At 41.5% G+C, this 24,594-nt stretch overlaps 1 protein-coding gene across 1 annotated transcript in view; it reads right to left on the bottom strand.

Annotated features, from left to right (window-relative positions):
• fam135b (family with sequence similarity 135 member B) overlaps window positions 1-19,697 on the bottom strand; it is a 29,128-nt gene extending 9,431 nt beyond the window's left edge. Inside the window, exons 1-7 of the mRNA XM_070846488.1 lie at window positions 19,621-19,697; window positions 16,163-16,242; window positions 10,310-10,449; window positions 6,961-7,031; window positions 6,068-6,241; window positions 4,562-4,688; window positions 780-939 (exon numbers count right to left, since the gene is read on the bottom strand). Coding sequence (XP_070702589.1) covers window positions 780-939; window positions 4,562-4,688; window positions 6,068-6,241; window positions 6,961-7,031; window positions 10,310-10,449; window positions 16,163-16,242; window positions 19,621-19,697 — 829 coding nt within the window. The remainder of the gene's footprint in view (window positions 1-779; window positions 940-4,561; window positions 4,689-6,067; window positions 6,242-6,960; window positions 7,032-10,309; window positions 10,450-16,162; window positions 16,243-19,620) is intronic.
• Window positions 19,698-24,594: the final 4,897 nt, after the last annotated feature.

Below are 24,594 nucleotides of genomic sequence, written 5' to 3'. Positions count from 1 at the left end.
CACTTTCTCCACATTTCTGATGCAAATACTACACTTTATACTCCACTACACTTAAATGGTAAATGGACTGTACTTGTGTAGCACCTCGCTGTCTGTTACATTCACATTCACCCATTCACACATCAGTCATACGGGAGGAACCTAATTATTGGAGGAGATGTGTGTGTTCATTCACACATATTCACACTCCAGCGAACAATTTGGGGTTCAGTTTTTTGCCTCAGGACACTTAAATATGCGGCCTGGAGGAGCTGAGGTCAGACTGCACAAGTCTGATTGGTGGAATTATAGCTGCTCCTTATTTATTACTAATTTTTCGTCGATTTCAGACCACAGTTTTCTTGGAAGAGTTTGTGAAATATGATGCATTATAAAGAATGCATATAAACTGTTCCACCTCCAGTAGTAGCAACATTAAAAAGTTCCTTACACATTAATGAGTCAGTAGTAATACTGCACTACTACATAATAAGTAATAATACTCTGAGAGAGTCCAATATGCATTAGTACATCCTGCTCATACACACTTCACTAGCTCAGCAGTTTTGCTTGAGTAAAAAATGTGAATACTTCTACAGTCAGATGATGGCTTCGATGTGGACATGAAGAACACAGAAAAGTGTTTTAGTATAGATACAATAGATTATTGAAAACCTACTGCTCCAAAAGTAGGAATTCTAAATAGACCTTAAATTTCAGTAATCTGCTTGAAGATGTTTCCAATATTCTTAAAGACCAAAAAATAAAACTTTGAGTTCACTGCTTTTGCCGCTGCCCACCTGAGTCTATTGGGGTCTGCTGGAGCTGTGGGATTTCCTTCATCAGGGCAGTGTAGTAGGTGTGCAGGCCTCTGCCTGCGACCAACAGGAGGCGACACAGCCTTCGGTGCCACGTATGAGCTCTCTGCAGGCAGTTTTCACTGGGAACATAAAAGCTTCCCTGCGGAGAAGGAGACACGGGGGGAAATGTCAGCTGCTATGTAGGTCAGCAGTCACCTCTCAGAAAATGGCCTGCCTTAATAACACACACACACACACACACGTACTTGAACTTTACAGCCGCCACTGCAGCAGTTGTACAGGCTTGTCACTGACCTTGTGTTAAAAGGAGCTTGTCTCTGATTAGAAACGAATAAGATAATTACTTGGAAGATCAAATGCGACGCTAGAGACAAATGGCTCCTAAACACAGCTTGCTGCGAGCTATAAAAGAAGATCAATACGTGCACGTGGCCTTAGGAGGATGTAACGCATCCTTCTTATGACTTGTAAAAGTTCACAAGTATGGGAAGTTGACCCATTTCCTCTGGGGTTTGATGAGTAAGGAGAACAAGGAATAGTGAATATCTAACAGCGTGTGTGTAGTGTAGAGTCAAAATCACACAACAAAACAATGTCAAGGAGAAAAATAATATAAAAATATCCTCTGTAGCTCGAGTACAATCTGCCCTGCTGTTGAGTGGGAGCTAAATATAAGCTGTAATACGGCCCGTGTCCCCAGTAGATGGCTCTCTAACAATGCACTAGAAATATCAGCTGTGTTTCACCATTGCAATTTACAGCATGTGATGAGTGTAACACGAGTTTCTGTCCAAACAGCGACAAATCACCACAGCCTCGATGTCATAACCATGTCTGTCATTTATCTTCCTGAAGCGCTAATGGCCCTCAGCCCAAACAACTGGAGCCAGGGAGCCTTGAACGTGACCAGCGACTGCCCTCGCCTGAATCGGTCGGCTCCCCAGCAGAGTTCCTCCCGTCGCTGGGATGTTTTGGCAGCGCCAGTGGGGCTCGCAGCTTTGAAAGGCATGTCATGCCTGAGTATCTGGGGATGTACTGTAATTTGCCCCAAGCAAGTAAAGTCTCGCGCCCTATCATCATACCTGTGTGCGCTCTGTAATTGCAGCAGTGCAGTATACCCCAACCAGGAAGGAACATCTGTATGTTTACTTTCATAATTCTTTTTACCTTTATAGAGGCCTGCCTGGATCAGTCTGCGAGTGTAGGCCAGAGAAAAATAGTTATTTTTCAGTATGAACTAGTTATTATCCTAAAACCATAGTTTCTCTCTGGGCTGACAATGCCTGGGACGTGCCCAAGTTCTAGGTCACCTGTCATGAGAATTCCTGCTTTTTGTTTGCTGCTTTTGATGCAACTTTTGCCGTCCACCATCGCGGTGTGTAGCGGCGTCTGAGCGTCCGATCACTGCTGCTGTTAGGAGGTTTTGTACCGGTAGAGAAGAGCTTCTCAAAGGCCAATATCTATTTGACAGGACTGCTGAGTAGTTGCCTTCAGAACCATGTTTGATCTCCATCAAAAAGACTTCAGACAACTGCATCGTTTTTTCCCTCAAAATGTATGGAGGGAACTTTTTCCTTCCTCTTGTGATGAAACCGCTGATATCAATGGAAATCTACAACATGTGATTTTTTTTTTTTTTTTCTCCCAGAAATAACAACATAGCACTTGGAGGAAATGCGGAGGTGTTAAGGAGGAAAGTGCTGAAAACGTAGTGTAGCCGCAGGTGAAAAGCTCTAAATAAATAAAGGTGAAGGAGGAGGCGGCATTCTGTGATTTCACCTGCAGCTATGTGGTACGTGGCGCTTGTGAGCAGAACTCATTACTGTGATCAAACGAAACCCACTCCCCCTAACCCCCACCCCCACCCGCCTGGCTAAACGCAGAGCTTATTAAAGTGCCCAGCCAGGGGTGGGAGTAAAAACCAGGGGGAGGAAGAGGGGGTGGGCGACCGTGGCGCTCATTAAGATTTACAGTGTAGACTGTGACGTCCGCGGGGACCTGAGAGGTGAGTGTTAGAGAGGGATGGAGAAAATGGGACCAACGGATTTACAGCTGTAGATGAGCTGAAATAATTGGCAAACACAAGAGAAAACTGCAGATAAGAGATGATTTTGATTAAAGATAATGACAACATCAGTGAGAGAATCAGTTACTCTGATACTTTGAGTACAGTATGTTGACTGAATTAACTGAGCTCAAATATGTCAGTATTTGTACTAAATCTGCTTGATTTTGTTGTGATGGATACTGTAGCTTGTCCCGAGTCCACTAATCCGCTACATACTTCTATATCTATCTATATAATGGGCCCTGCATACTTATCATCACAGTACACACTTTGAACAGCAAACCTTACTGTTTCATACTCACAGAACATGATTGCAAAACATGCAGATGTTAATTTAAGCAGCTCTTCATTTCCCTTTGTGCATTGCATTGTGGGAGAAGATTGTAGAAAGGGACGCGCCATATTTCCTCACTGAGCAAACATTCATACAAATTGTGGAAACGCAAAAATGATCCTGGAAAACTAAAAAAACCCAAAACCTAAAGATGAAATGAAGAACATACTTTTGGAAGGTTGATTCAGGCTGAAATTCTCAAGTCGCACTTCCTCGTTAGTATAAAAAGATATATGATGCTATTTGATGTCAAAGACATAGTCTGACATTTTGTCTGACAATTATTGGCTGTCTGAATGCCATTCTCATGTCATGTCATGACAGTTAGCTTAGCTCTGTTTATCTCAGCGTGAAGTCTGGCAGCAGGAGGAAGCAGTTAGCAAAGGGCTTGTGGTTTTATAAGGAATTACGTGATGGAACTACATGGAAGCATTTCTGTAAAATGTGGAACTATTTCTTTAACTTAAAATAAGTAAACTATAAAGATGTGTAGTAAATAGTACAATGTGTGCTGTTAGTATGCAATTACTGTGTATTGGCCAAAGTTTAGGGACAAAGTTTTGTTGTGAAAACGTAATTTTCCTTTCTGAGACTTGATCACCAGTTGGAGAAAGTTTGATTTCACACCATGCTCATTTATTTAGAGTGACCAGATGTTCCACCTGCTGCTACTGGTGAAATACTGCTCCACAAGCAGTGTAACTGAATGCTTAGGTGAGTGAGGGGTCATGAAATAATTATGTTCCATGTAAATTAAAACTTATATAATCAAAATGAATAATTGCGATAACAGTGATTGGCGTCATGCAGTTGTGCAGCTCAACTGTTCTGTGAATGGGCACGGAAGCATGAGAGGGAGGTGACGTGTTACACCACCATTTCCAGGGAGAATTGCTACCATTTCCAGATGCTAACCCTGGGGCCTACATGCCTGGACAGGTGGGTTAATCAGATATTATGAAAAGTCACAGTGCAGCACAGTAATAATCTCAGCATTGGCCTTTGGTCTTTAAGCCTTAAGACTCCAGTGAACCCCGACAAATGACCGACTCGGAGGGACAGACGGTTCCAGGATCAGTAATCCAGCTCTTGGGCTCAACAGAGTCCTGTTGCTTCTGGATGACATGCCAAAACAAATCACAACTAAATCCATCGGTCTGTGTCCCTAAACCGAGACCACGTTTACGTCATCGCCTGGCATTTAGCTGCTTGCTCACAAAACAAAAAAAAAGGGAACAACTAGCTAAACGGGAACAACGCCCGGCTCACTTTGAGCTGTTTTCAGCTTTGTGACAAAATGGGCTTGACTGTGTGTGACTTTCCGTTTGAACGCTGCTGATCTGCTAAAGGTTAACATACCTCAGAGATGACAGGCTTGCAGTAGCCAGCCCCGAACACAAGGTTCTCCACAGACATGGCAGATGGGTCGCTCGCGCTCTCTGGCGAGCCCTTCCCCAGCCAGGAGCCCTTCCCTGTCCGCGCAAAGCTGCAGAGAGAACAGGGAGGACACATGCAGGGACACACCATGAGAGTGTGTGTGAGTGTGTGTGTGTGAAGGAAGACAGATAAGCTGAGAGACAGGAGCTGCTTCTGTTCCAATCAATCAAGTGCTGCAGTAATCTATGTAATGCATTGCTAAACACCGACTTTATGATATTGACAGCTGAATTCATCAGATAAGTGTTTGGAAAACCATCTATTTAAGCAAGTAGAGGAAACACTCTTAATTGTGGCTGCCAAAATAAATACGAGGGAGACAAAGCTGTTTCATTCCCTTGAGTTTGTCTGCTCTTAATATTATGGATACGACTGCAATAGCAGTTTTCACTCTAGAGCTCAACGTCTCCCTAAATTCAAGTAGCCATTTGCTTGCATGAGCACTAATTGTCCAATCATAGTTTAGCAACTATAGCTAGGTCAGTCAAGCTTGGTGTGCAAAGTTAGTGTGAAGCCGGCATTTACAGACTATGGAAGGTACTCGAACGTAAGCTGCGATCATTAGCACGTCAGGGTTACTGGCTTACAACCTAACCGAGCGTTACATCCAGGGTCGAGAGGCACATCATTAACTAACTAGGCTTTAAGTGTTGACTGTTACAGGCACTGACTGTATAAAAGGTGCAAACGTAGCCTCTGGATCTGAACACCGACTTTATGATGTTGACAGTGAAGCCAATGCTGAGGTGCCTTAAACCTGCCTTCTTTCTAATGATGAAAGCCTGATTGTACGGAAGCCTAAGAGAAACTGAACCTTTTTCTCACTCGATTTCTCACTTTAAGTCTTCTTCAATACAGCATGATGTTTAGTTTAGTGAATCGTTTAGCAAATTATGGTCCCATTTAGAGTAAAAGCGATCCAAAAACTCAAGATAGCAACGACCACGAAAGCAAGATGGCGACTCGCGGCACCACAAACCAACACGACCACATCATTTTGTTGATGTTTCCTTGTCCTGATATGTTCTTTTCTTTTTTTTGCTTGTGTATGTAGCCATCAAGGGCATACTTAAAACCCACTTTCTCATTTTAAAATGAGTCAGCTTGTAACTAGGGTTAGGTTGTCATGTCGACCGTCAAAATGGGCCATCATTGGCTAGAAATAAGATGCTGCTGTTGTATCTCCGTCTGACATCATAGAGCTGTTGTTTTAAATATTTATCAGTCAAATTTATGGGAGATAAATCTGCCATTGCCATCATTGTAAACTGTTTGTGAACAGTTTGACAGGCACGCTGCAGCAACAGTAACTAAGCTAACGGTCGATTGGGTCTCTGGGATCACATTACATTTAAGAATGGTTTCATGCTTTCAGCAAATTCGACATCCATCAAATGCAAATGCTTGCAAAGCCGCTCGTAAACCTACCTGATTAGCGGCTGATGTAAGGCAACCAGTGAAGCGTGTATGGAGACAGAAATGACGGACAGGTGGAAGTAGTCGAACATGACGGGGACGTGGTGGTGGAGGCCTCTCCGCGGGTGGAAGTGGAGGCTGAGGGTTCGACTGCTGATCAACGGGACAGTAGTAATCTCTGCCAGCCTGAGGAACAGAAGAAGAAAGACAGATGTTACGCTAATGCACCAATAGTAATTTAAGTAATAAATGAAGTGCAAGTGAAGTGATTTTATTGAGCATGCTGAGTAGGAAGGTTTGTATCTATTACATCTGACCCTGGTAAGTCTGTACCTTGGTGCTGAAAGAAGCAGCTATTGGTTTCGGGCCTTTAAAAGGTGTCAGAGGATGCCGACTACTGCTCACCAATGATATAATATCATTAAAGACACGCACTGTATATTGTCCTTGCAGCTATGAAAGAGAGTCAGCAACCAGAGTCCATGCTTTCATATAGAGAAAGAGCTCCCCCATCCAGTCTTGCCAGGTAGTATAATCACACAAGTACGACAAAAACCATGAATTAACGCTTTAAATGCTGCACTCACTGCATTTCATTGATGTGCTGCAATTCAAAAGCGGGGTCCCACCAAAAATTGCATCTTTTGCTATGTAAGCTAATGTAAACTACCCGTTTTTACTTCAGTTTGTCCGCCGCAAACAGACAAATCACAGCAATCATGTATTGCCAGCACAAACGCTGTGATCAGGTGCTTAAAGAGATGGCTATGAGCCAGAAGACATAATAGCCCTTATTCATGCCTAGTTTGCATTCTCACTCTTGCATAAAAGCTGCACAAGGGGAAAGTCTAGCAGTGTCTGTGACTCACACACACACACACACACTAAACCACCGGAAAACTTACTGTTGCTCATTGTCAGTGAAATGGAGATCCAGCTTTAGCTGAAAGTCCACCTCGCTCAAGGCCTCCTCCACCTGCAAAACATGGGTACAGTAGTGTAAGTTAACCCTAGAACACTAACCTAACAGTCAGTAACACCATCACTAACGTCGGGTATATTTTACCCGATAAAAAAATACTTCTCATCTAAATATATTAAAGTACAACAAAACATGGCAAATTGAAGTCCTCTTCTTATATTTTCCCCTATACAACGTCTCATAAAACGGAAAAAAAGATATCATTGGGGGGACGCTATAAAAAGGCTCTAAAATTAGTGAAAAATTAGGGAATCGTTAACAAAAAAGTCCTTTAAAAAAAAAAAAAGACACAATGAAACACAATGAAAATCACGCGACCACAATCGCGTGGGTGAAAATCACCCGACGTTAGTGTTCTAGGGTTAAAGCATGAAAGTTATTCTCTGTTTGGGTTTATAGGTGTTTAACTAGGTTGAGATCCGGTGACTCTGATGGAGCAGCATATCATTTTTATACTCATCCAACCGCTCAGTGAACGTTTGATCCCTGTATGGAAGCGTCTTGCATTTGTGTGTGTGTTTCTCAACTCATTTATTCAGGAGTTTCCTTTAATTAGACACCAGTCAATCTGTATGTCACACTTGAAAACCTAAGTTTTCCTCAGTGAGGAGGAGCATCGACCGCAAGTGATCAACAAGAATTTGGTGGCCATTACAGTACATAGGTTAGGGTGTAGGTGAATATAGCCATTCAGCTTTGAAACCTATGTGAACATCCTTGTTTGCGATGCACACTTAGTTACCTCAAGGTTGTCTTTTTTACTGTTTAGTGTTTATGTTCTCTGTGTTGGTCTACAAACTGCATCCCCGTATTTCTTTTCATCCGATGTAGAGTGAACAGAATTCAATTACTCTCATGTTCAAAGTGCCACGGCTTATGGGAATAAAGAGCACCGATTTGAATGGGAAAAACAAGGAGGAAAAAACAAAAGGTATGAGCAGACTACAAAGGCGGTGCCGCGAGAGGAGTCTTTTGAGGATCGAGGTTCAGTGTTGGTTATTATAATCAGAGGGTTAGGCGCAGTTCTTCCTCTTCTTCCCTCTTCTTGCTCCTTACATTGGTCGAGAATGTACAGTAAGCACACAGATCTTTGCAGTTCAGCACGATATTGATGTTCTGATTGATTAAGCATACATATGGGTGTACACGGGGGAGATGAGGGGCTATTTTTGTCTGTGCTATCTGTAGCTGTGAGCAGCAGATAACCTCGGGAAGGTTAATGAGCGGGGAGCCTTCGGGAGAGCTTACAGCTGAAATCTGATATGCCTTAAAGCTCCTCTGTCTCCACACCTCCACACGAATGCCTACATTTAATGGAATCTTCTAAAATTAGGACTCATGCAGAGTCACGTGAGAGAGAATATCCACACTGTGACTGCAGCAGGGATCCTTCCACACTAACCCAGTCATCTATACTGTTGGCATGTCAGAGAGCAGCTGTGGTGCAGGGTAATGTCAGTGTGTGAGATATGGCTATCACATGGATGATTAGCTTTGAGCAGGGGCCATCTTAACCCCACACCCTCCCACACAAACACCCCAGCCTCGGGCCTGTCTCATCGCTGTCACTGCTGATCAATTTGAGCTCCGGTGGCTCCCAACAACAAAAACAGGCAGAGTGGATTTTCGGGGTCGCGCCCACGGTGAAACCGTAAAGGACAGTACATCAATATCTGTCTGGGAGGTTTACACGCCTGATCATTTCAGCTCAACACGGGCACTGTGGGGCACAGGCAATTTACATTTGTCTGTCAATTAAAGCACATTAATTCCAAGAGGCAAGCTGTTGAACTCAATGATCCTCTGACTGTTTCTGGTTCTCTAATGGTTACGGCCAAATTCTTCTGGACTTTGTGTAGATAAAATTAGTAGAATGTATTTTTGGCCCTTTTGGGGCTCCAGGCTCTATTTTGCTTTTGGAGGCCCAAACTCAAATCAACTTTACACTCACGGTGTCAACTGCTAAGACTTACTGGGGTGAAGAGCTCACCAACTGGACATCAGTTTGCTTATGCCGATATATATGCAAAAGTTTCTGCTCTGCCTGGGGGGAGGGGGCTGGGCGCTGTGCTGTGTTTGTGATCGATAGTTCCCAGTCCGAGGGAGAGACACTGAACCCCGACCCGAAGCTCGAAAAATAAATCTGGGGCTGCAAACTGATCAACAAGATTGTTTTCAGGCTACACATTTTGTTTTGTTGTTTCTGGTAAAAGTCTATTTTTCAGACTAAAAGTTTTGTTCTGTCAAGGAAACATCACTCTTATCTTATATATACACTTGTTGCCCATAAAGTTGGAATAAAATGTTTTTTACCTCTTCTCGTGAAATGATTGTGACAATGTGATTTATTCTTGATAAATAAAGTTTATATCTTCTCAACTTTATTGATCAAACTCTTCCAAACATATCACAGTGAAACTTAAACCACAATGAACCTTTGCAAACTGTGTATTCAGGCTTTAACAACATTGGGGGTATTGAACAATTATTCCGACTTTATGGGCAACAGTGCATAACATATACATGCAGAAATGCTTTTGCACGCAGCGTTTTTGTGTAAAATAGAAGAGTATTTGCTCCGTCAGATGCGCCTGAGACATGTGACTGACAAACGTGGCTGAAACGCCTCCTGTGCAGGCACATAATGACAGTCTACAACTATGCTCGCAGTGAAATGCTAACACCATCGTGTTGCTGTGCTTGAAACAACAATGCTAACCTGTTAGCAGGTGGAATCAGTGGGGGAAAGTAATAAGGTACATTTACTGAAGAGCTATACTTCAGTGCAAATGTGAGATACTTGCAATCTTACTGTTTGAGATACTCGTCCTTGTATGCTAACATTTGAGTATTTTCTCGTAATACTATTTCTATACTTGTATTCCACTACATTTCACAGGAAAATATTGTCATTTTTACTCCACCACGTTTATTTGACGGTTCCTAGTTACTTTTCAGATTATTATTAAGATTAAAGAGCCACATTCTGCTTCAAGTTACTGTCTTAAAACGTTGTAATGGAAGGGGAGTATTGTTTGTGTCAGATGGTAGGAGCGGTAACCAGGACTGTGTGTGGGACAAAATGGATTATTAGCAATTTAATTTAACTATTATGCAGCGGCTTCCACTGTAATTATCTGTCATGCATTTTACAGCCAAACCACTGATAAAATGCAAGTAGCCAAATGGCATTTCCTATTCTCCCTTTTAATTTCTCTTCGCTTCAACAGGAAACGTCTGAGTGTGCAGAAAATGTCACCGGCATGACTCACCTTTTCGCCGTCCAATAGCAGGTGGACTTTGAAGATCATGCAGTCGTTCACCGCAATCTCCTCATTTCTGTAAAGGATCTGAAATATCCGGCTGAACACCGTGCCGTCGTAAACCCCCGTCGAGCTGAAGCTGCATTCTCCTGATGTGGGACACAACGAGACGCACAATAAACACTCAGATCTGAAAACACCACCGAAAAACACATCTGAAAACCCCCTAAACGCTAAAGTCAACTTTGTATTTGTCCAGTTTTTAAATTCAACGTGGGTGAAATCAGGTTAATATCCTGCAGAGTTGAGAACAGACCACAGCACCATGCGTAGAACAAGTTATAAATGTTCATAACAACTGTCCATGCCAACCAACTATGTAGTTGGTGCCCACTTTTCTGCAGTAAACAATGCAAAATCTACATCTACAGTATCTGCTTGTGCACATACAGGCTAATCTACATACAGAAATGCCTCCGAATGCAATACATAGCCAACCATATCCCGTTTAAAGTCCTACTACCCTTGAAGGAATAGTTTGACATTTTGTAAAAGGCACTTATTCTCTTGCTCGCTAGGAGTTAGATGAGAAGATCGATACCCCTGTCATATCTGTCTGTTTTAGAGGAGCGGGAGATTTGGATGTCAGGAGAACATCTAAATGAAGACACATTTTCAAGCACAAGAAGAAACAGATAAATTGGATTTTAGGCACAGAAATGAGCCCTTATACACCCTTATGCATAAAGCTGCGTGCGGACCCTGGGTGTTTCGATTGCCGGCGCCTCCCGCGTTGCAGCACTTTTTCATGCAACAATGCGATGGCTGTTTACTTTTTGCTACCGGCACTTTGTCCCCGGCGGGGCTGCAGTCACGGAGGCAGAGCTGCCATCCAGCTGCGAGCCATGAGAGGTCTTTGAAAATCCCCTGCTGAGGTTGTGCTCTTTTCCATCTCATTCTTACTCTCCCTCTCTCCGCAGGCCTCCTCCTGATAATGCTGTCACCACTTGCAGCATCAAGCAGCCCCAGCCAGGGTGACGGATGTGTGGGAGCATGACTGTTGTCAAAGACTTGGTGGATGTGTGACAGAGGCAGCGTAATCCCTCTGGGTATGTACTGTATGTGGAGGAAGTTGTAGCTCTGTGTCAGCACTGTCGCCTCACAGTCAGGTCAGTGTGACCTTGATATTTTTGTGGGTGGCATGTCTTGTGTTTGTTAGGGTTTCAATTTCTGAAGACGCACAGCTCAAGTGGATGAGAGATTTAACTGTGCACAGGATTTAGCACAGATCATTGTCTGTTGTCTTAACCTGTGAAGGACTCCCCCAGGTGCCTCTGTGCCCTCTCTCCTGTGCTGGGTGACCACAAAAGTCACTAAATCAGCGACGCGTACCTGCTGCAGTTACCGTCGCTATTTTCACACACTCACACAAACTGTTTTTTGTGTTTTACAGCATTGATTAAACGTTACATTATGTACCAAGGTAAGGAGCTGAAAGTGATAAGACCTTCGATAAGAAAGCTGCTTGGCTGAGATCTCGGCTTTGACATTGATAGCAATGCTGTTTGCATACGAGGGGAAAGCAAAAAAAAGAAAAAAAAGCAGCATCTGTACAATAATAATGCAATCCAATATAACAAGCATACTGTGAATTCTACTTTTCTGGATCGTATGATATTCACTTTCGCTTGAGACAGAAAGGTGCCAATTGTTTGTTGTCTTAGACTGCAGATTCTATTGGTGTTGCTGTGAATGTTTATAGTAAGGTATACCTAATATTTAATCTGACAAAATTGTCTTATATTTAGATTACACAGCCTAATATTTATTAATTTATATTTATCTAATACTAATCATTTCATATCATTTGTATTTTTTTAATATCAATATTATTTCCACGTTCTTCCCATTGCTCTCTAAACGCGATGAGAATACATTTTATTGCTCCTATTCATGTTTGCAGTCACTTAGACCAACAGAAATACATCAAACCCACCCACTTCTAATATTTTGGTATACTGCAGTTTACACAGGTGTTGCAGAGTTATCACATCCTGCACATTAAAACCTGCTGAAATGCCCTTAAGCTTTAGCCACAGTGAGTCTGTGCTGGAAATAATCTGCTTACAGCCTCTGGTGCTCTACATCTGCTGTGAGTGAGGGTGTGTGTGTGTGTGTGTGTGTGTGTGTGTGTGGATGCTCGTCACTCCATATCAGTAAAGCAGAATGTAGAATTGCTCTTCATGATACTAATAAGAGGGAGTATCTTAGTCCATGCAATAGGAGACACCATAAACAGAAATCCAATTCTCCCAGTTAACGCTCTGGCTTCAGAATCATTGTGTTGTTGTTGTGAGCGAATCACAGTCATTAAATGCTTCAGCTGAGTGTGTGTCACAATCCTTTACACACAACTCATTTGTCTGAGGGGCACAGACAATTGAAATGTCAAGCATACACTTTCATAAAAAACAGAGTGAGGGATTATTTCCTGTGTCTTTGTATGATAAATGTAGTTCCTCTCTCTGGCTGGAGCACTGGCTGGTGCATTTCTGCTCAGGATTCAGCCAGTGAGGTGAATAGGCTTAATACGTGACCTTGTGGAAGGAGCCGCAGAGGGGAGAGGAGGGGAGGGGAGGGGAGGGGAGGAGATGGGGAGGGCTGCAGCCTTCCAATTACAATATGGATATGATCTTCACTGCAATGTACACTGCTGCAATATTCCTTATTTTCCACATGTGCTATTGCCTGATAAAAATGTGGGACTGCCATCAGTGGATTAGATATACCGCAGGCTGCAGAGCTTTGGAATGTGTGACAGACTTGAGGAACACTGAGATGTAGGTTTGTAACATCTGCATGGTCAGAACATACAGTAGGATTTTGGCCTTGTTTGCTTGTGAGATCAATATCAATCTCATGGTTATGCTTTAAGTACAGAGCCGGTGTCAGGACACGTTTAGCCTAGCTTAGCATGAAGAACCTAAGCTCCGTTTGCTCTGTCCAATGTGAAGTAATATGCCAAACCAACATCTCTAAAGCTGCTTATTCAAAATATTTAAAATTCCCTTGCGGTCACTCCATCCGACTGTTGTTCGCCAATAGCTACAGACAGAAAACTGCGTATTGTAATTGTTGCATTTCTGTTAATGCATGCGCTAAACAAAAGGCAAACCATGCCTTGATTAGTCAGGTGTTGAGCGTGTGTTGCCATTTAAAGTTGGGAGTTATTTTTTTTCCACCTTGCACAGAGCCAGGCTAGCCGGAGGTCTTCTTTTGCTGCTGACTCACTCAAGGTCAGATTCCTTGGCATCACAGGCTGGATGAACGAGCGAAAAATGATTACCAAATTGACTGAGCATGTCAACTGAAGCACATTTGCCTGCGGTCACAATATGCTTTGTCTTATTTTCCTCCCCTGGCATCATGTAAAACTGCAACTCTGGGATTCAGAACCCTAAAATTAGACTAGTGAGAGTAAGACTACTGAACTGCTGTTTTTACAGTTTCCATTGCAATTTATCATATTTTGGCTTTTGGGATTTCTCTCCGTCCCAGCTGGTATTCCTGTCACTGTGTTTCTGGAGACAACACTTGAAATGACACGAATCTCTGCCACATCTTGCCACGCAATCAGCCATGTCATTCCCAACACACGCGTTGCTTCTGCTATAGCTAAGAGAACATTTACACTGACACATTATCTCCCAGGTGGCTTTCACGTTAAACCCTAAGTGCCTAAAATCTAAGTCCTATTAAGCTAGGACTGAGCCTGAAATCATATTTGGGACCTAATTGTCCTCACAATCTACAACGTCCCCACAAGGACAGTGGGATGTACTGTTAGTAATTGGTCCTCAGAGGTACGGCTAGATCATGCTCACACACACACTCACAGAGCCACACACACACACACACACACACACTCAGCGCGCCAGTCATGGCAAGCTAAAAATAGCCGTTATTACTGTGAATCTGTATTGCCACTGAAACGGCTTCCCGCATTGCCAAACGTTCAGATTTTAACACTTGGGTTGGGCCAGAAACACTGTGTCACAACCTATGAATACAAAACAGGACCAGACATGAGGAATCTTTTATGACTGAAACCATCTGTAAATAATTGTGTTTTGGAATAAGGGGATGTAAAACACACAGATCATCAAGTTAAGTGTTGCTTGTATTCCCAGTTACCCCGTTGGCTCTGTGTTTTGTTGCCGGTCATGTATTTATTTGTTTTCGTACTTCAATTGTACTAGATATCATTTTCTTTGAAGTACAGCATTTTTAAGATTAGCTGTTCTATTGTGCTCCACGCTGCACTGCTTTAAGCCTGAGCTGTCAAATCTTAAATCCCTCATCATGACAAAAAAAAAAGGAAAATACCTGAAGCACAGAGATTCCAATACAATTGTATTTGTTCCACAAAGTATAAAAGAATATTTTGAGGCATCACAGAAAAAAGGAAGATCACCTAATGTTTTTCAATAGAATTACAGCTAAAACTTAAACTGATTTCCATTTGAAAAAAGCAAAATCACATTGTCTTTGTTTGGCTTTGGGAGATATATGAAAGGCAGGATTGTCTGCAGAGTGAGTCAGTCAGTCTTAAACCCAAAGACGGCCAAATGTCCTAAATCACAGAGACAAGGTGGAGCCATAAAACTCCCAGGCACCACTCTCTTTCTCTGATGCAGAACCCTTCAGTATAAGTTGGGACAATGGCGATGACTCGCTGCTAGAATCACTAACTGTTAATAATTCAGGTGCATTGTGAGGTAAATCCAATACACCTCAATAAGAAGATGTTGAATTACGTACTTTTTCCCTCGGGCATCTGTAGATTGATTTTCAGCAAAAAACCATATCTCTAACTGAAGCTCATTTGAATCCACGGATGTCAGAAATACAGCCGCAATATGAAGCAATGAATCTGTGAGGGAACTGAAAACCCAGAGAACGTACAAAATGCTTATATTCCACCGACTAGTTCCAGGAAAGGCAGAGAATAAGAGCTTGCACCACCATGTACTTTACCACTAAACACTGTGTTAGATTACTGTTTTCCCACAGACTTCAAAGACAAACAACACAGGAACAACACAATTTGTGTAATTCAGATGCAGACTGTAGTCGTGAAACGCTTCCTTGGGTCAAGTGAGACTTTCTCACACTCAGTCCTTTTTAGACGTGGACCACTGTCCATCATAAAACACTGTTCCAACAGGATCGAACCACAGGATCAAGCTAATATCATCACTTGTCAATATTTCAGACCCATGATGACATTTGATTAAAATTCAACTTCTGGCCAGTCAGTGATAAACAGCGCAGATATGCTGGAAAGAATTCATTTGGTTTGTATGATTGAGTAATACTACAGTGATAATAGAGGGTGCCCGAACTGATATGCACTGATATTACAATGTGTGCTATATTTGATTCTGCATATCTGGCTTCAAATGATATTTTCTGAAATATTACTGTCTCTGAAAAAAACCCAATACCTGTAAATATTAGCTGCTCAAGGAGCTCATGTACAGTATATCGTCTGATATATTGGTTTTCACGTTTTAGTCCAAACAGCAATCTTCTAATCTAGTGTAACGTTACCTACACGTGATTAAATACGGGAATGGATTAGAACCTAATATCTTCAGTCTCTACACGTGTTTCAAAATAGTTAGTGTTTGCCGAACATGGGTTCATCTAGCAACAGAGCAAAAGCAGAGAAAGATTACTGAGAACCAATATAGGAACTTGGAAAGTCATCTGCAGCCGAGAACGAGGATGGCCTCGTGAGAGAGGTGAGTGTGGTGGCTGAGGATATTACGCACGGATGCAAGCATCACTCCTCCTTACCGGCATTGTCTTGTGTTGTCACTATCAACCTGTGGGGCACTCGAGGTGAGACCTTCAACCCTGCTCGTACCTGGTAGAACCTGAGGGAAAGAACGCAAACACAACAGTCACTCTTCAAACTGCACTAAATAAGTGCACGTACTGGTTTGTCCTAATGGTGTGAAGGTATCGAGAAAAAAGTTGTGTTGTGTCTTATTTAATGCAACGATAGAAGAAAGGGAAGGCAAAAAAGTTGCTTGAATCTAGTTTTCAATAATCAGGGTATTTAAACTCACTGCTGTCTCATAGATATTTCCAATTTCACTCTTAAAATCTTGATGCGAGTGGGCATTTTTCACTCCTGACTGCACTTGACACCAGAATATCATGTGTGCCAATGGGACAAATCTATGGCGATAATATTTTAAATGTTTTTTTTCCACAATATTTAAAGATAGTGTTGCTTCAAAGCATTCTCCGGGTAGACATTATAGAAATGATCAAGTGCAGGGAACATACATCAGCTTGAATTCAGAACAGAAGTTGCCTGACTGTAAAATAAGACTATACCAAAAAGATCTGATGTAACCATCATAGCGCAGTTCCCAGCAAACACACTACTGAACCCAAAATAGCCCTCAGCTACCTACATTCCTGCATGACATAAGGTAAAAGCTAATATTATAAGTATTTGGGGCACTTGCATTGTTGACATGACCTAGATCACATTTGTGTCTGTGGCGTCGCCTTTTCTTGCTCACCGTTCGTGTGACCTAACTTCAAATTGGGCATAATGTATTTCTAGACAGAGTCCAGGAGGCACTATTTTAGCACCGACGAGGCAGGTCTTATGCAAAAATCTAGTGCAGCTTTTAAGCTTCAGAAGTGCTCCTCATGACATGAATGAGAAGTTAACATCATGTTAAACAAAATCAGCCATGAATTGTACAAATGTAGCTGAATTATTAAAGGATGATGGGCAAACGGTTATTAATAATGAAAAAGACATAATAATGCAACGCTATTTAAACGCTGCAAAGTATCAGATGAGCTTCAGTTGCTTGAATGCTGCAGTTCTGGGCAGCATTTAAGGTAAGGTAAAAAAAAAAATATATATATATATATATATATATTGATCTCAGGAGGGAAATGAGGTTATTGTGGCTAGAAATGTAATTAAATTGATAAGAAAGAAAACAGAATATCGTCACAGCGCAATAAAATGGAAAGCAGACTACAGCAGTCTCGCTGACTAAAATAAGGATTATTATTTACATGGCATTCCAGACTCGAGGCGGCAATGGAAAACATGTCTTTGAAAAGGTCACTTTGACAGTTCAAGTCAGCGCAGCTTTGTGTAAAAGCACATCTCAGCTCTCCAGGGACTCACACTGGCAATCTGAGAGACCAAAGCATGGCTGTGAACAGTCATCACATCGGTGTGTCAGTGACAGTGACTCCTAAAGATGGAGGCTTGGCGGAGAAGAACATGGGAGAGGTTCACGGGGTCGACAAATAAATAAGTAAATAAATAAGTATGGATGTTTATGGAATGAAAAGGGTGGACTACGTTTAATAGACTTGTGTGCTGCATTAATGTTTACTTTCATTATTGGGTATAAAAGGCTGAAACACATGTAGAATATTTTTTTGTTTGTTTTTATTTGTACAATTAAACTACGATACATAACTTTAAGAAATTGCTGGATTTGTAATTTGAGTATCTGAAGCAATCGCCTCCATTAGCGAGAACTAAAAATGACACTTCTTTACAAATCAAATGCAGATTTAATCAGTATTTTTTAATGCAATCAGCGTACGACTGGGCCTTTCCAAAGCTTACAGCTGTGCGGTCCCCGGTCTGGTGCAGGGATTTGTATTGATTTTTTATTTTTTGCAATCACACTGCTTTGTGGTGAGATACATAAGTCCTCCGGAGACCAAAACAGTTCTTATTCCACAGTGCTTCAAGTTTTGGATCCCACTGGTCTTAGCGTTCACATTAGATCTCTACTGCTATGTGAAGCAGCGTGGCGACCGGTAAAAACAAACATATTAGTGCACTCAGCTGAAAGGATTACCGCGATAAAGCTTTAGCCCATCCAGAGGGGGGGAAATCATTTTGATAAAGCTGGCGTTTCAGCGAATCGGAGGCCCGACCAGATGAGAGGTTTTAATCTTCCTGCAGACACATCATGGCGGGATAAGTATGGTCCTTTTTTATGTCATGGAATATCATGAAGAACTGAACTGAAAAATATTGATGTTTGCTCCTTTATTTACATTCCTTGTTTTTATTCTTATGGGTGCAGCCTATTATATTTAAAAGATGTTTCTATGGTGTAATTCATGTGTTTTTATATTGTGCTCACATTCTCAGGTCAGTGCTGATGGGAAGGTTGTAAGACCTCCATTTTATACATTTTAGGACTGATTGTTTTAGCCAAAACATAATTGCTGCACTATGCCTTTGGATACAACACCTACCAGTGACTCCCAAAGAGTCAAGCACAAAAGATCCTGGTTTAGGTTAAAATACATACGTTATGGAAGTGAAGTGAGAATTTTGGGGGTGACTTAATTTCTGTTAGCAGTTACATTACATACATTGTGACAGTTAAAGTAACTCAGCGAAGGCTTTTGGTTTCACTGGACCTAAGCAGCAGCGTCCTGGGCCAAGGACTGCGTTTGCTGTTTGTGTTTGACGTCATTTTCAATATGAGGAAGGGCTCTTTTAATAATGTCCGGGTTATGTGAAAGAACAACGCAGAAAACACAGTATGTACTAACAAAATGTGTTCCTTCATCCTCTTTGTACATTTTAACTTCTTCGCTCGTTGAAAGCAGAATTGCTGAACTGTAAACCGACATTTCACTGGACCACATGATGTCCCGACAAACTTTTTCATTTGGTGTTTCTGTTGCCTGACGACAAATCCAACTGAGATTAAAGGATTTCCACACATTTGAATCTCTTTTCCTAAGTGATCCAGGTGTACAGTGGAATCTCCGAAGTGAAAGAGGAAGAGAGGCACGTCACTTTAATTTACCTGATAAATTAAAATTTACCTTCATCGTTCCTGGATGATTTACATCATTAAAATTCACCCATCTTTTTCTACATTTTTATATAGCAGCGCGCGTACAGGTAGCATTCATTGTCGTGCTTATACTGAGCTGCTGAATACAATAAATAATTTTGTGATGTCACATCTCTGTGGTTTCTCATTCTATATAATGTATCTAATATATATATACAGAATATGTATCTAATAAATTGAACTTTTTAATTCAGTTTACATTCAGTTAAGGTGTATTTTAGTGGAGAAAATATCTAATAATTTAAAAACAGATGCTTTTGACAAATATTTTGTGTTGAGCATTTATCAGCAATCAATGTGAACATGTTCTGTGACTTTGCTGTGAAGCCAGCTAATATAAACAAGTGTCGTGTTGACTCAGGAAGATGAAGTGCTTACCCCCTTTGAAAGAGATCCACATTGTGAAACTTGTGCAGCTCTACAGAAAACTCCAGTGTTCCCTGTACTTCAGACATGATATAATCCCACTCATCACCTGTCAAAAGAGAGGACATAAAAATAAATATCAGACAAATATGCAAAAAAATAAGCTATGATGACATTTCTAAAACTGGCTCACACTGTTATTTCAGCTGTTTTGCTGAGGTGATATGACTCACACAGTTCAGTGTGAAGACCGGACTGGATAAGACTAAGACAGACATGTTGGTCTGAATATACTGCAGTTATCACTGTCACTGTTCAGATAAATGTTGGAAAAATGAGCAACAAGCTTTGATTGAATTAGAGAGTAAAAGCACAGATGTGTGCAGCAGGAAACTGCTCTCTTTGTTTTATCAGTCTTAGCTGATTTGAGTTCAGGTCAAATGAGCTTCTGTTACTGTTAGTGTCAGCCCTTTGGCACATTGTTACGATAAGCTGTATAATTAGTAGCATTAGATCTATGTATTGTGTAGTTTTGCCGTGTTTATTATACTGCCCTGTAATTAAATGACCAGTACCTACAAAAGGGGTAATTACATGTTATCATCTTTGTCCATTTACGTTTTTTTTTTTTTTTTTTTTACATTTTTAAAACATATTTTGGTTGAGTAGATCCACTCAGCAGCAGCAGCAAATGGGCTGCAATGGATGGACGCAGACGTTATATCGATCTTTCTAAAACAATCAGACTCCATTGATGAAAACAGGAATTTTACGTCACAAAATACGAGAGTTTCCAGTTTCCAGTCTACCACTGCCTCAGTTGGTTAGTTTGTCTGTGTAATTGTGTGTTAGGCAAACATTGTGTTGGATCCAGACTAACTCTAACTCTTAACACTAGAGCGACACAATTAACACAAATGGTAAACCAGCAGCTTCCAGCTCTGTCATGCTCTGTTTAACTAAATCATTGTTCTATCGATGAGGTCCGGTGGCGTTGAAGAAAGTGATATAACGGATGTTTCCGGTAAAACAAAAAGGGTCTGACAGGCCTGTCTCTGTAGGGATACTTTCCGTAGTGCTGTCAGAAACTTTGAATGACATAACAATCTGAGCCTGTCAGTGGCAAAGACAAGACATTTTAGTTCCTTGATGGGGTGCAGTCGGCAGCCATTGCTGCCCATTTCGTGGCTGCCGACTGCAGCGATGCCATTCGAACCCAAAAATTGTAAAAATTACTGCCCAGATGTAAAAAATACCAAAGTAATCAAAAAGCTTCCTCAAGTTTCAAGTTTCAAGTGTCAGTGTGCCATGACTTTGTAAATGCTTCTGTATTTCAAAGAGTGGACCCTCCTTATTCTGTTTCACATGAAAATGTGGAGCTTAAAGTTTAATGTGGCACAAACAACATGCAGCTCCCACTAACACAAGAAATGATGATTTGACAACCAAAATTTCTTCTACCTGTTGCTGTATTTTTACTGTATTTTATTTGTGCTTCTACGGTTGAAACTTCTTTTGTGATCAGATTTAGTAGGTAGCCTACCGCCATCCAAACTGATGATGGCAAACTGAAGTGTGATAAATGCACATTCAGTTCCTATGAGCCCTTAAGGTCAGAGGATAATGCTCTGCTAAGTGTTTTATTGTATTTAGCAATGACTACAATGGCTATTACCTTTAGGTCCTAAAGGATAGGAATACAGGCCCATGTCAACATGCTCATTGCCTCAGCTGATTGAGACACGTGTGTAAATGCACCAGAAGTCTCTAAAAGAAGAAAGTCTCTAAAAGAACCTGTGATCAACACATCAGGCTCACTGAAGCTTTATTCACATGCATGCATGAATGTTTATGCATGAGTGTTTTCCATTTGCAGCGATTAAAGCTCAGTGTGTCCCTTGCACTTCCAAACATGAACCATCTAATTTTACTTTAAATCTGCAAAGTCTGAAACCATTAGGGGGAAAACACAGGTATGGATTTTATACTCTGCAGTGTTCAGAGAAAATGCTTCAGAAGGTGAAACGCAGTAAAAAAAAAAGAAAAGTGAGCAGCCACCAAACGAAAGGAGATGAAACACTGACAGTTTTTACAGTAGAATGTATCAAACAAACGTTCACTGACTGCTTTGAAGCATAATCCTCACATGTGAGGCGTATTCGGTTAGTGTTGCGGTAGAAAAAAACCGACATGGAGACTGATCACTAGGAGAGGACGTTAGGACACTTAGTGTCACAACAGGAGCAGAGTTGTTGCTGCTAAAAACACTTTCCAGAAGTGCAACTTTACTTGTGCATTACGACCCGTTCTCAGCTTTGCTGGCTTAAAAGCATACTACTGTTTCAGTCCACTGTCCTTAAGCAGAGAAGATTTACCTAGACAGGCTGCTTTTATTACACCACAGCTGAGGCTCTGGGGTGCTGTTAGAAGTTCATTTGCTGCTACTAAACTGTAAAAGTTCCTGGTAATTAAAGTTAACTACAGCTTGCACATATTCTGTAAATGCAACCAATCCACGTACCGTACGCTAAAAAGTGACAGCTTTAGTCTTTTTGTCACTATGCTAGCAAATGTCCCTTCAATACACTGCAGCATTAGTTTCTGTTGTCACGCCTGTCGAGCTGTCCATTCTGCACATACCCACTTTAGAATTGTAAAGGTGGCAGCTACTATAGCTAAAATGAGCTGCATTAACCGGTTGGACACTGTCACTGGCTGATTTTGTTGAAATGTTTTCAATTGGCTTGATTTAAAATGAGAACCCTGTAAATTGAACGTTTATAGTGTCTGATGGCTAAATATGATGTCATGCTAAAACACTGAGGATGAAGCTACATGTCCCATTAGTATAGGCAAAAAGTCAGCGTCCTCACCGGCTCTTGGTCCACTTATCATACACAGAGATAAAGAAACAGCAATGTTCTTTTCATAATAATATGATTGTTCGTCTTCCTGTCTTACAACTTCACTTCATTTAATGTTAAAAGAGGGAGGTCTTTTAGGATGAAGGCTAACCACATGTTTGAGAAAATTCATTTTGGATAACTTTGGTGAAGTTGCCGGAGTGTAACATGAAACACCATGACAGAGCTGCTAACAGGACTTTTTTTTTAACGCATCCTCAACTAACTTCACAAATTAGCATAGTTGGCTGATGTCGAGCTCTCTGGCCTTGGAGGCAATGCTGGGCTGTCAGCTAGTTACCTGGACGTGCTAACGAATGCAACTTCAAGGCGATAAATGCACAGTTTAATCCATTCCTGATGCTCTTGCTTTCATGTGTTTGGTTTTGAAAAAAAAAAGCACCACACTCCAAACTCTTTAACGCCAAGTACCTCTCTCACTGTAGCCCCGTGCATACCGCTGTTCAGGGAAGGGTCAATTGCTTTTGTCTAAACTGCTCAATTTTGCAACCACAACAAATTTTTTTTTAGTTCTGATTCAATTGCTTTCAGGGTAAATTACTTTGGTTAAGAGTGTTGGTAAGTTTCTGGTCTGTTATTTGCTTCCTTTAATGGAAAAAAAATGTCCTGATTTGCCACTTCACCATGAGCAGAGAACCTATTCCAGTGTCCCTCCCCAACACCAGAATTTCATTAGTGAAAATAGGGTGAGTCCAAGGTGTCTTTTCAGTTGGCAGGGAAACACTCTCATCCACCTTACTAATGCTGCTAAGATGTATTATGAGAATCTTGCCAACGGTAGAGAAAGAAAGGCCAGTAAATCTTAATAAAACCTGAGCCTCTGCCTTCCAAAACCAGGAGTCTAGAGGAGAATAAAAAGGTGGCTACAGTACTACAGCAAACAGTAACCGTCCCTAATGTTGCGAGCCTCTGCTGCAATTGGCCTGAAGAGACACTGTTTTGCCTCCTCTTGCTGACGCTGCATGTCGTAGCCACATATGAGAGTGAAGCTCTGAGTGAGTCGGGGGGGGGGGGACCACGGATGACAGCGGTTCTCATAATGTCACGAGCCAATTAAAGACATTTGATGTGAGACTGAGACGCTGGAGTATGTGCAGCTTGTGATTTCTTCAGCGTTGATTAAACTGGCCGAAGCTGCTTCATCGCTTCCTTTACTCGAGCCACCGTCCTGGTTATCTGTTATCTGCTGTGTCAGAGATTCAAAGAAGGGGCTGCTCGCTTCTCCAGCAGTGTGTTAGGTATGCAGTGAGGAGGTGAATGAACACTGTGTACTTGATTAAATGGAAGCTCACAGTCCAGGGACCTAATATGCTGTTCTTTTCCCATCAAAACAGTCTGCATGTGGCTCCAGAACACAGACTCTGTGTACACTGATTATCAGCCTCTGCAGAAAATTCATCAATAAGTTAATCAAATCAGCAAGGCAGAGACCAAAACACCCACGCTGACAGCTTCAAAGGCATACAGCTGTCATTCATCTAAGTAGGATACATGGTGTTGCCTTTGATGACGACGTCAATCATCATGATGATGAAGATGATGATGATGATGATGATGGATGATGATGATGATGATGGAAGAACTGCAGCACACAGGTTAACATGGGGTTAATCTTATTTTCATATTGTCGATTCATCTCACCAAAACTAACAATGCCTTTGTTCATCTCTCTCCCAAGGCCTGTCTGCCCCCCCTCAGCTAATTCTTGTTACATTTAAGATGTACAGTAGAGTAATGTGTTAAAAACAAATCCCAAATGTCTTGGGTTTTTTTAAAGGCCTTGGGCTACTCTGACTGTACTTATTAGAGAGATAAATTCTTCTTTGTTGGTTTTGGTCTTTTCATTGAAGAAAAATGTAGAGTATTAGCAGCCTCGTCCTTATAATAAAAACTCTTCCAGAAGGCCTGTTTTTAGACCATTTGAACCAGGATTCAGTGTTTCCCCACCACGATTCTCCAGAGCTTTGAAACAGACTTTACACCTTCATGTTGGGAAATAAAGTGATAATCTTTTATATTACATGTCTGTACTTCCCTGCTCATTTCCTAATAATTTTCTGGG

This window comes from Pempheris klunzingeri, chromosome 16 (genome assembly GCF_042242105.1).
Source record: "Pempheris klunzingeri isolate RE-2024b chromosome 16, fPemKlu1.hap1, whole genome shotgun sequence".
NCBI classification, from domain to species: domain Eukaryota; kingdom Metazoa; phylum Chordata; class Actinopteri; order Acropomatiformes; family Pempheridae; genus Pempheris; species Pempheris klunzingeri.
This window is presented reverse-complemented; position numbering and strand designations above follow the sequence as displayed.